This window comes from Anarhichas minor, unplaced genomic scaffold, assembly GCF_050575085.1.
Source record: "Anarhichas minor isolate MPS153535 unplaced genomic scaffold, ASM5057508v1 ptg000040l, whole genome shotgun sequence".
NCBI classification, from domain to species: Eukaryota; Metazoa; Chordata; class Actinopteri; order Perciformes; family Anarhichadidae; genus Anarhichas; species Anarhichas minor.
In genome coordinates, this window is record NW_027466486.1 from 5,968,814 (window position 1) to 5,979,104 (window position 10,291).

Sequence of the window (10,291 nt, forward strand, 5' to 3'; positions counted from 1 at the left end):
CGATTTCCACACCAGAAAGCATTACAGCTTTGTTATGTAAATACAGTACATGTGGGTGAACAAAAAAAAGGAACAGAAAGCGGTGTATTCAAGATTATTTTAATATTATTAATATGTATACTTTAGGCTTTAGAAATATAACTATCAATGACAAAACTTCCACCGGAGTAATGGTAGTTTGCTTAGGGCCCCATCAAATCAATTAATTGCAATATGCACATTATGATACAAAGCAGATTTTAATCTGAAATAATATTAAAATAAATGCTCAATAGATAAAGGTTTTAATCATTTGTCTTCACCTACTGTTATTAGCCATCTGTGAGTTCTGAGCACACCCAAAATGTAAAGCCATTTCCTTCTAATAAACTAAATTAAGTGCAAACATTTGTTTTTCTTTAAAAAGACTATGATTGCAGCATCCAACTTTATAGATTGAGATTTAAAGACGGAGGACGATGAAGCCCAGTGCAACAAGGCAGTCCTCAACCCTCGTTCTTTTGTTCCATTAGAGAAGTTATAAAAACAAACACAATAACAAAATCAGTGCAAAGTTGTTGATGGTGAGATTCTCCTCAAGGAAAGACAGAAGGGGTGGGCGAATGTGGATGGATGCAAACATTTTCAGATGCTTACGCACTTGGTCGTAAAAGGATAGTTCATCCCAAAATCAGTCGGTAACGTAACCCTGAGCCAGGACTGGGCTACACCACAAGGCTAACAGAGGTTTAAGAGTACACACAGATTATGAAAATGACATGAACTATCCCTTTAACCTCAAGCCACAATTGTCTGGTTCACATCTAACAAAGCAAAGCTGCATTTCCAGAGGGGACAAAAAGTCTGATGTGATTTGAAATGAAAGAATCTAAAATGTGTTAAAGCTCCAGAGAACAATAGTACATTAGCGCAATAGTCCACAATTGCACCACACCTTTTCTTGCTTCATTCCTCCTCTAGGTCAAGTGAGTGATAAACAAAACAAACAAAAAGAAAAACAGAGAAGCCATCAACAAAATCGGGGGGGGAAGGGGAGGGTTATAAAAGAAAAGGAAAACTTGCAATGCTTGCAGGGTGAAGAGCAGCATCAGACTCTGGGTTGCAGGGTTCTTTAGCAGCAGAAATATTGTGGCTATACTACTGTTCCACTGGGAGAGCTGGCTTGGTTTTGGGATGACAATAAACCCTGGAAAAAGGAAAACAAGGAGATTTGCATTGGGAAAGTTGACACACTGTAGCAAAAAAAATAAAAAAAAATCAAGCAACATTAGCTCATCAAAACTCAGCCTCTTCTTTCCACATCCCGGTCCCCTGCATTTCAAAAGGCTGTGCAGAGCAGTCAAAGTGGAGGCCGAGCACACGGTGTAAAGACTCTTTGAAAGGTCTGCTTGATGAAGGCACTTCTACTGTACAGCACCAGATTATCAACTGGTTTGTCCAGACCTTCGAGGGAAGTTTCTGTCCTTTTCTTTTTTCAGGGAAAACTGTTAAGCATTACATTGTGTTGCACTTCAGCTATTAACCACAAACAATTAGGTTTGTTTGAACTTCTTTCCTATTACTGAACTCTTAACTCTACTTTTATTGTATTAAGTAGTTATCCAAATGTATTCCCACTGTGTGGTGCCATCATTTACAGCTGCTGGTGTACTCCTCAATATCATGACATTGTCGGTGTTCTGTTTGAGGACAGACTACCTGTTAATGTAACAATCTCTCTTGACTAACTCGCCTTCAGACTGCCTGTATGTTCCAGATCCCTCACATATCATGTGCCTCGTTCCGACAAAGTCTCTCAAAACAGACAAAAAGGGAAGTATAAAGGGAAGTATACACGTTAAAGCTGAAAGCATGTGAGGAACCGCAGAGATTCTTTGGGCAAATACACAGCATTTTGCATTAAAAGCTGAAATGTGAAAGTGTATGCAGATGACTTCTTGGCTATGCTGCTATGCATTGTGGGATGATTATGATGAACCAATGAACACACTTCATATGGATTAACGTCTTTTTTCCACCCTCACAGGTCCACACAGGAAATCCTCCTTATCAGAGTGTATTATATAACCAGACTAATATTTCCATATCAGTGGATAGACTGAGGCATAATGGGTCTTTCATCGGAAAGCAAAGCAGATGTACATTAAACAAGTCCGATATGTTACTCGCCTGCCCGCAGAGATTGACAATGCGACTTATAAAAGCTAAAAATGATATTCCAAATATATTTTATGCTTTCAGAATATGTCTTGCTATTAATTAGTTACAGCCCATCAACTGACTTAAGGACAGCTTAAGCTTGAAAGACACTTTTCCCCCCACACATTTCCTACATTAAAAAGAACTTACCACTTTGCCTGGCCTCGCCCATGTGCAAATAAATCCCTCCTGACAAGCAGTCACTAAACAGTCCTCTAAAAATATGAGTACAGTCAGTCTCTCGTGTGCTATCTTTTTACAGATGAGGGGCTCAAGGAGGGGCACGTCCTCCATGCGCGGGCACAGCAGCGTGCCCAGAGTCTTAGCGGGGTCCGTTTTGGTTTTGGTCAGCAGGTTGAGCTTGTCGCTGCTCTTGCTGCTGATGTGACCCATGCTGTGATTGCGTTTGTGGTCCTTCTCGTGGTGGCGTTCCTTCCGGTCGTGGAGTGACAGCGTGGCAAACTTACTCACACCGGTAGCAATGGCACTGTCCATAATACCACTGCCGATGCCGCCGCCACCACCACCACTGCCGGCCTTGTTGGTATTGTTTGCCGTAGTTGTTGTGGTGCTGGCTGAATGGGGTAGGCTGTTGGAGCGTGGTAATGCAGTAGAGAGGGAGTTAATGCCAGGAGTAGTGGCACCACTGTTGCTTCCATTAGTAGTGTTACTAGAGGTGTTAGTGAGTATTGTAGCACCCGCAGGGGGGCTGGTAGCATTCATCACGTTAGTGTGTGTCCGTGTCCGTGAGAGAGGAAGATGGGGGAAAAGGATGTCCTCGGTGAGGTCCCATAGGCACAGCTGAGTGTCCTGGCCCACTGAGCCAAACCTGTACGTGACACTAACAGGCCGGCTGTCCGTGGAGTTGCGCTTGGAGAGTCGAGACTGCGTACTGTTGGCCCGGTCTCGTCCAAAGTGTATCATCTGATCTTGGAAGTCCTCGTCGCTGCCACTGAACTCCATTGGGTCACTCTCCTCCACGCTGGTGGTGTAGTGGTCAAACGCCACCACGCTAACCCATGACTTGTGCCCGTGACCTCGGGCGATGACTCTGCAGTCCAAAAACGACCACACGGTCACTAAATCGTCCTCTCCGCCCGCAACTATGTACTTTCCGTCGGGGCTCCAGCACACGCACAACAAGCCGCCAAAGTAGCTCTTCATGGTGCCGTGAAGCTCGACCGCGTCGAAGTTGAAGACTCGTAGGAAGCCGTCTTGGCTGACGCAGGCGAGGAACTTCCCATCTGGAGAGAAGGCAAACTCGTTCAGAGCCCCCTCACCCACTGTCCATTTAAGGAGAGGGTTCCGCGTGGATTTACTCTTACAGGTGTGTACAGAGTAGTTCTCTCCCTGTTTCAGCAGCTGGTAGTGTGGCGCCGTGGTGCCGCAAGTATGCTCCACGTTGTACAGGTACATATTCCCGCTGGCATGAGAGACCAGGAACAGGCTCTCAGAACCTGGCACCCATTTCACGCAGGTTACTCTGGACTTATCGATTAGTCTCTGGCAGGAGAGGGGGGGCAGTTGAGGTTTGAGAGGCAGTTGGCAGGAGAGAGAGGAGGGAGAAAAAGAAATATCAGCATAGTATCATCAAGAAAACTACGTTGAAAGTTAATTTTGTCTATGTGGGATTTGACAGGATGCAACAACAACAAATACGCTTTCACCTGCAATGGCAGACAAAAATATGCAGATCTCTATCTGACAATATTCCCTCTACTCACACACAACTCTTGTTAATCTAACCTCCGTCCCTCAAGTCACCTACCTCCTCATTGAAGAGCTTGCTTGTCTCCTTCTTGATAGGGTCAATGAGCTGTACCTGTCCGGCAGAAAAACCCACCAGCAAGGACACACTTTCGGCTGTGGCCGTGAGGTGGTTGAAGTCATGACAGGTGGGCTGCGTTCCCTTGTAGATGCGCTTGTCAATGGGCTTGCTCAAGTCAGCAGCCTGAGGAGAGAAAGCGTGAATGCACACTTAAAATGTCTAAAATGACTTAACTTTGTTGCATGGCAAAGGCTGAAGGGACAATGTTAATTCAAGTCGGTCAAAGTTTTCTTAAGTCGAGCATCTTGCAACCAAAGTTTACAAGAAGTGGCATCTGAACTCAAAATAGTTCTGTACGTCCTTTAGCAACACATCAAATAGCCAACAGTCACTGAGCAAAAAGAGGAAGGACACAAGTATAGAGGTATGCTTTTCTCTGTAGATGATCGATGTTAGTAATCATTCTGTATGATGAACAGTTTGTTTTTTAATGTCAGGTAAACGTTATTTTACTGCAGTGAACAACACACCATGGGTATATACAGCAGATAACCAGCATAACGGTTCCATTAGTTAATGATTGACAGTTAAACTACTGGAAGAATTGAAAAATGCGTTGAAGATAATGAGTCAGTGGTTAGATGAGACATTGAGTGGTTCTGTCTCGCCTCAAGAGTGACCAAATGTCAAACCATGTCTACAATCCAAAACCAAGACTACAGTCATAAGCAAAGCTCTTACGACAAAGTACAGTATGTATGATATCAAGACAGTGCTTTGATGGTTAACAATATCAGCAAAAAGGTTAGATAATAAGCCTAGTCAAGAGTGGTGAAGGATACTTCGAAGTAAGAAGGTAAAGTATGTACACATAAAGAAAATAAACAGGTCGATGTGATCTGATAGTTTTTACATATGAGAAGAAAAAAAAAAAACATGTAGCCATGTATCTGCACCACACAATTGTGTATTTTACTACAAATTCTGTGATTTTTCTAACTTTTCTAACATGAAACACATGACATGCACATGTTTCAGTGCGAATAAATATAACGCCATGACACATTGATTCAAGTTAGAAATCAGATGATCAGCTGTTAGCTGAACCCACTTGATGTCGAGTTAGTGGCAAAACATATATGACTGCTTTATGATTTATTGTTCTTGTTGAATGTAACTTGGGGCAGCAACAGCTGATATCCACCTTGTTATCTCTTTTGGCATATTTGTCGTCAGCATTTCCCTACAAGCAGAGCAAGCTAAGCGCCATTAGTCAAAGGGTGACGAGCCAAAACGACTGTCCAGACACTGAATCGGCACATTGAGATTTGTCGACACCTGTCAGTCAAAAGACGTCGACAGGTGTTACGGGTGGCACCGTACGAACTGTCACTGTCATAACAAACTAACGCTATAACGTTAACCGGTACAGCAGCAATGACAACCCTGACAACTTAAATCAAATCAAACGGTCAACTATAGACTGGGGACGGAAATTAGCCCCCTGGCCTCGGGACTAAGTTAGCCGCTAACGTTAGCTTAGTTGCGTTGGCTAACGTTAGCTTCATCGTAGCATTAAGCTAACTAGCTGCGAGCTAATTTCAAAGTCAAGCGCCTGTCAAGAGTTATTTAACACATCCAACACAAGCCCGAAGTTCAGCTAACAGCTAGGACAGCAGTGGTGGGTTTTTTGACATTCAGTATCACGGGTTTCCGTTGATATTAGCCGCGTTAGCACGCTACCTTTCTAACGCCTTTGTAGATGTAGAAGTAGAGCTCACGGCCCACATTGAAACAGATCCGGTCGCCGTTGCCCGACTGGTCGTTGACGTTCACGAAGGAGACCTTGACGGGGTTAGAGCCTTGTGAGTTGAAAGGCACCCTGTTAGGACGGCTGTATTCGGAGTGAGTGAGGAGTTTATAGACGCCTTCCCGAGTGGTGAACTGAGTTTTAATTTCGTTCATCTCCTTCCCTCCTCCCTCCGCCGCCATCTTTGAAATTAACATTCATCCCTCTCCCCCAGGCCGGATCTTACGCAGGGTGGGGGGAACGGGCCGTAGCGGACTCTCCCGGTCCCCCAACTGGTTCGCCGGGGAACTGGTGGAGGAGCACACGACTTTTAGAATAACAAGTTTACCACAGCATTGAACTTTTCTAAAACATCGCAGTATTAACTGAATTTCAAACCATATATTACTTATATTACATGTCGAAAAAGAAAAGTTATACAACTGTAAGATACATATGTGCGTTCGTGGTAAACTGATAGCTATAGCTTAATGTGGATTTAGAAACTCTTAAAATACATTTTACAAAATACACATAAAAAAACAGACTGACAAGGTGGTCAGGATGATTTAAACTGACATTTAGGTTGTCGTGCATTAGCGGTCAAATCAGCAGACACTCAGATATCCGTGGCCAACTCAGCAGACACTTGAATTTTAGTGCACCTATATGCTGAAATGCACGGTAAACGCATTCAAACGGCATAGATCGGGAGCGAGCGAAGGACTTTGCAAAGTTAGCGGAAAGATTAACGTGAGTCAACATCCGGTTTTCAGACGCACATCCTGTTTTCAGAATATGATGCCAACAAAGTGGATATACATATTGCATATATGAAAATAAGATTGAATTAATAATATTCACATTAAGTACAAAACATGTTACCTGCATCTCGTGAGTCAAAGGGAAAATACACCTAAATTGTGCATGAAGTGTCTTTATTCTTTGATTTCTTCAAAATGTCTTCAAAATCTCATTCATGAAACAATTTGTCTAATTTCAGATTAGATTTTAGAGGAGATGGTGCATGGTTACAAAATCATTTCACTTCAGGTTAATAGCAGACCACCTAAAGGTGCCACTCAGACAGAACCAGCACATTCTGATGTAGCGTTTCAAAATGAAAGCCCTTCAAAATCTCATTCGTGAGCTAACTTCAAATCACATTCATGAGACAATTTGACTAGTTTCAGATGAGATTTAAGAGGAAATGGTGCATAGTCACAAAATAATTTCACCACAGGTTAATAGCGGACCACCTCAAGGTGCCACTCAGACATGTTATTTTGAAAACCGGATGTTTTCTCACGTTAATCTTTCCGCTAACTTTGCAAAGTCCTTCGCTCGCTCCCGATCTGATTTGAAGGCGTTTACCGTGAATTTCAGCATATAGGCGCACTAAAATGTAAGTGTCTCCTGGGTTGACCACGGAGATCCGAGTGTCTGCTGACCTGACCGCAGTGCAAAAGCAACGAGGTCAATACGGGTTTTATTTTGAAAAAAAAATCACCGGACGTATTATTTTGTTAAAATCTTTTAATTAGCCAACTAAGTGACGCTTTGAACTCGTGTAGACAGACAGTTCACCCGTGGCCACATTTTGCTGCATCATATCAAAGGCACCTGGCACTCTGCTGGTGGATTAATTGGCCATTAACCTGACAACACAACACATCTTTTACTTACTTTTACTTCATCACGGTGCAAATAAGTTTGCGGCAAATGTCATGGCATATGGTGGAAGACGACAACTCTGAAGACGACAACTCCAGGTATCAATATGTGTATAAATATTTTTTGCAAAATTAAAAACATTACAATACTAACTTGAATTTGTAGTATGTAGTATGTTTGGTGTCGTTAAAAGCATTGTTGCACAACGAATTAATATTTGTTCTCTAATTAGATCACAGGGATAGACATGTGCCCAACAACATGGACCAGCTGGCTTTCAAATATATGGTGAGAGAAATCATTTAGCCGCATTTCTTTACCATATTGAGAGTGCTTTGTCCCCCTGACAACTCTAAATCACATGCATTTAACTGTTTTCCTGCTTTGACATATACGATGTGGATGGAGTGACTCTCTGTTTTCTGTCAGGAGTTGTGCAAAGTGGAGTCCAGCACTGATTCTGACTCCGAGATCAGTCCAAGGTGGTCGGACACCAGCACTATGGTATTGCTATGGTATTTCTGAATGTGAACATTACACACACAATCAGCACATATGTGAACATATTGTATACATGTATTTTAAATGGCTTGAAAAGAGTTTGCACCCAATCCCAAACGTAGGACATTTTCCACTGGATATCTCTATGAATTATTTTTTTAAATGGGATCAAATTGAGTTTCTCTCCCAGAAACTGACTCCACATGCTCATTATCTTGGCTCCAAACATATACACCTTCCTACGTCCACAGTCTTGTCTTTTGTGGTGTCAGTAACATCATTTAGGAGGGGAAGACATTGAATGGGCTCCAGCAGTTTAAATGAATCACTTGTTGATGGAAGAATCACTTGATTCCTTGTTGAGCAGGGATGTGTGAGCAGTACACCAGAGAGTGGGACTTTTCGGCGGACATTGCCGTTAACACACAAGCCTGCAGGAAGTTATTCTTTGGTGAGCACCGTCCTTTGTCTATTCCGCCCATTTCTGCCACAAAAGCATCCTGTTGTTCTATATTTTTATGAATGAATGCGTGTGTGCTTGTGATTATAGTTTTTGGATCCATACGATGGGAGCTCTGAGGAGTCTGACGAGTCAAACATTGATGTGGGTGTCTCCAGCAGGCAAACGAGGCAGCAGGGAAAAGGTGGTTGTGGAAAAGGAGGAGGCTGTCGGTTCTCGGGCAGGAGCAGGAGATTTATCCTTCATCACCCTGCTTCTGTTTCCCTCAGAGAAGTGGCGAAAAATGGGATGAGAGACCCCGTAACGGAGCAGCAGCAACATCTTTTGGATGTCCAGATGAAATGTGGGAGTGACTCTGAGCTGTGTGTCTGTGACATTATGCCCTCCCATAGTGACAGGGATGGCTGTGGAGATCTTACAGAAGAAATGGCCAATGATTCAACAATGCACAGCCAAACCACGGACATAGAAATGCATTGCCAATTTGATGATTCAGGCTTGCACGCTACAAGGCCCTCCGCATCCTACTTCCCTGGACCTGTCACCCCGGTGGAAGGGAGTTTGTCCCAGATGCTGGACAGCTCCTCTGAGACATCCCCCTGCCCCTGTAACCTCAGATCGATTTACAAGAGAAAGCTGGGTTTCTCTGAAACAGAAGTGGTGGAGCTGGGTCAAAGAAAGAGGCGCCGCGTTGTTAACATGGATGACGAACAAAAAGAAAGGGACTCTGCATCTGAACCATGTTAGAGCCATCTAATCGTGGACTGACAGACCGAAGTACTGCAGTCATTTTCAATGCCTTAAACGATTTAAGGTAGAAAGGACTATAAGTAGTTACTTGGCAATGCACTTTTTTTCCCCTTATGTATCGATACAACGGTGTAGAGACCTGAGGGTTTATATTTGTACCTCCAGTTATTGAGTGTCTCAAATGTGTCACATAATGTATCGATTGTCTTGAAGCAGTTGTGATTTTTGTTGGAAGACTTTAGTCTCCATAATGGACAACCTATGCACTGGTAATTAAACTGTATTTTCCCCATCTGCCGATTAAAGAAAAGCCTACGTTCAAAAGGAGTTCTGTCCATGTAAGCTAAACGCATATCTGCTATACTGGAGTTTGAGCACCTCCTGATATGTGCTGTGGTCTGGGCTAACAAGAAATGTCCATCTCCTCTGCAAACTCTTGAAAATCGGGTATATTCTGTGATGCTGTCCACTACTTCAGTTTGCTGAACATAATTATTCAGAATCAGAACAGTTTATTGCCATGGTATGAACATAGGAATTTGGCGTGACGGGAGGTGCAAACATTTAACAATCAGTGCAAGTAGAAACATATTAAAATCACAGATGACAGGACTATAAACAAGTGAGATGTAAGTGTAGTGTAAAAGTGTCGAGTGTAATAGAAGGGATGCAGGGAAGTGACCGGTGGGAATGACAGTCAGTGGGGGTCCCGGGCTCTGTTAATGAGCCCGACTGCAGATGGAAAGAAGTTGTTTGTGGCGTGAGGTCTTGAGGTCAGAAGAGTGGGATTCTCCTCAAAGAAGTGTCAGACATTTTAATTAGGACAATCAGTTTCCTTGTTTGTGTCCAGGAGGATTAAAATAAGTCACTTATATCATTGAGGTACAACATGCTCAAAATCTGGTCTGCAGCTGCCAAACGGCTCACTAGCTGATCACAGATCATGATGAACTTGTTTCATTGAGGCGTCCGTAGGGTGGGTGTCATAGTAGCTTGCTTCATGTTTGACAATTACAATTGTGCAATTATTGAAAAGATCTTAAATAAAAGATTAACAAATGCTTATTTGAAACGTTCTATTGTTTATTGGCCGCCATCCAGTCGAGCATACCAAAAACTTCTGTCAGGTCGGGAACCCACCAACGCAGCT

The 10,291-nt window shown here is 43.1% G+C and overlaps 2 protein-coding genes across 2 annotated transcripts; one reads left to right on the forward strand and one right to left on the reverse strand.

Moving 5' to 3' along the window:
• Window positions 1-83: 83 nt before the first annotated feature.
• wdr20a (WD repeat domain 20a) lies at window positions 84-5,994 on the reverse strand. Its single transcript, XM_076108643.1, has 4 exons — window positions 5,711-5,994; window positions 3,968-4,150; window positions 2,350-3,702; window positions 84-1,186 (listed from the first exon to the last, which is right to left on the reverse strand). Exons 1-4 carry the CDS (start codon window positions 5,972-5,974, stop codon window positions 1,133-1,135), a joined length of 1,854 nt encoding a protein of 617 aa, XP_075964758.1. The 5' UTR covers window positions 5,975-5,994; the 3' UTR covers window positions 84-1,132.
• A 1,172-nt stretch (window positions 5,995-7,166) lies between these two features.
• On the forward strand, window positions 7,167-10,185 carry LOC142968623 (uncharacterized). Its single transcript, XM_076108595.1, has 5 exons — window positions 7,167-7,528; window positions 7,663-7,718; window positions 7,860-7,934; window positions 8,299-8,382; window positions 8,482-10,185. Exons 2-5 carry the CDS (start codon window positions 7,692-7,694, stop codon window positions 9,136-9,138), a joined length of 843 nt encoding a protein of 280 aa, XP_075964710.1. The 5' UTR covers window positions 7,167-7,528; window positions 7,663-7,691; the 3' UTR covers window positions 9,139-10,185.
• The last annotated feature ends 106 nt before the right edge of the window (window positions 10,186-10,291 follow it).

Excerpts from the sequence above, each read along its gene's own strand:
- wdr20a (XM_076108643.1), bottom strand. The coding sequence starts at position 5,974 with ATGTTAATTTCAAAGATGGCGGCGGAGGGAGGAGGGAAGGAGATGAAC. Across the intron at positions 3,703-3,967 it reads GCAAGCTCTTCAATGAGGAG|AGACTAATCGATAAGTCCAG; the intron begins GTAGGTGACTTG and ends CTCTCCTGCCAG. Across the intron at positions 1,187-2,349 it reads GGGCGAGGCCAGGCAAAGTG|GGTTTATTGTCATCCCAAAA; the intron begins GTAAGTTCTTTT and ends TCCTTTTTCCAG.
- LOC142968623 (XM_076108595.1), top strand. The coding sequence starts at position 7,692 with ATGGACCAGCTGGCTTTCAAATATATG. Across the intron at positions 7,719-7,859 it reads AGCTGGCTTTCAAATATATG|GAGTTGTGCAAAGTGGAGTC; the intron begins GTGAGAGAAATC and ends GTTTTCTGTCAG. Across the intron at positions 8,383-8,481 it reads CTGCAGGAAGTTATTCTTTG|TTTTTGGATCCATACGATGG; the intron begins GTGAGCACCGTC and ends TTGTGATTATAG.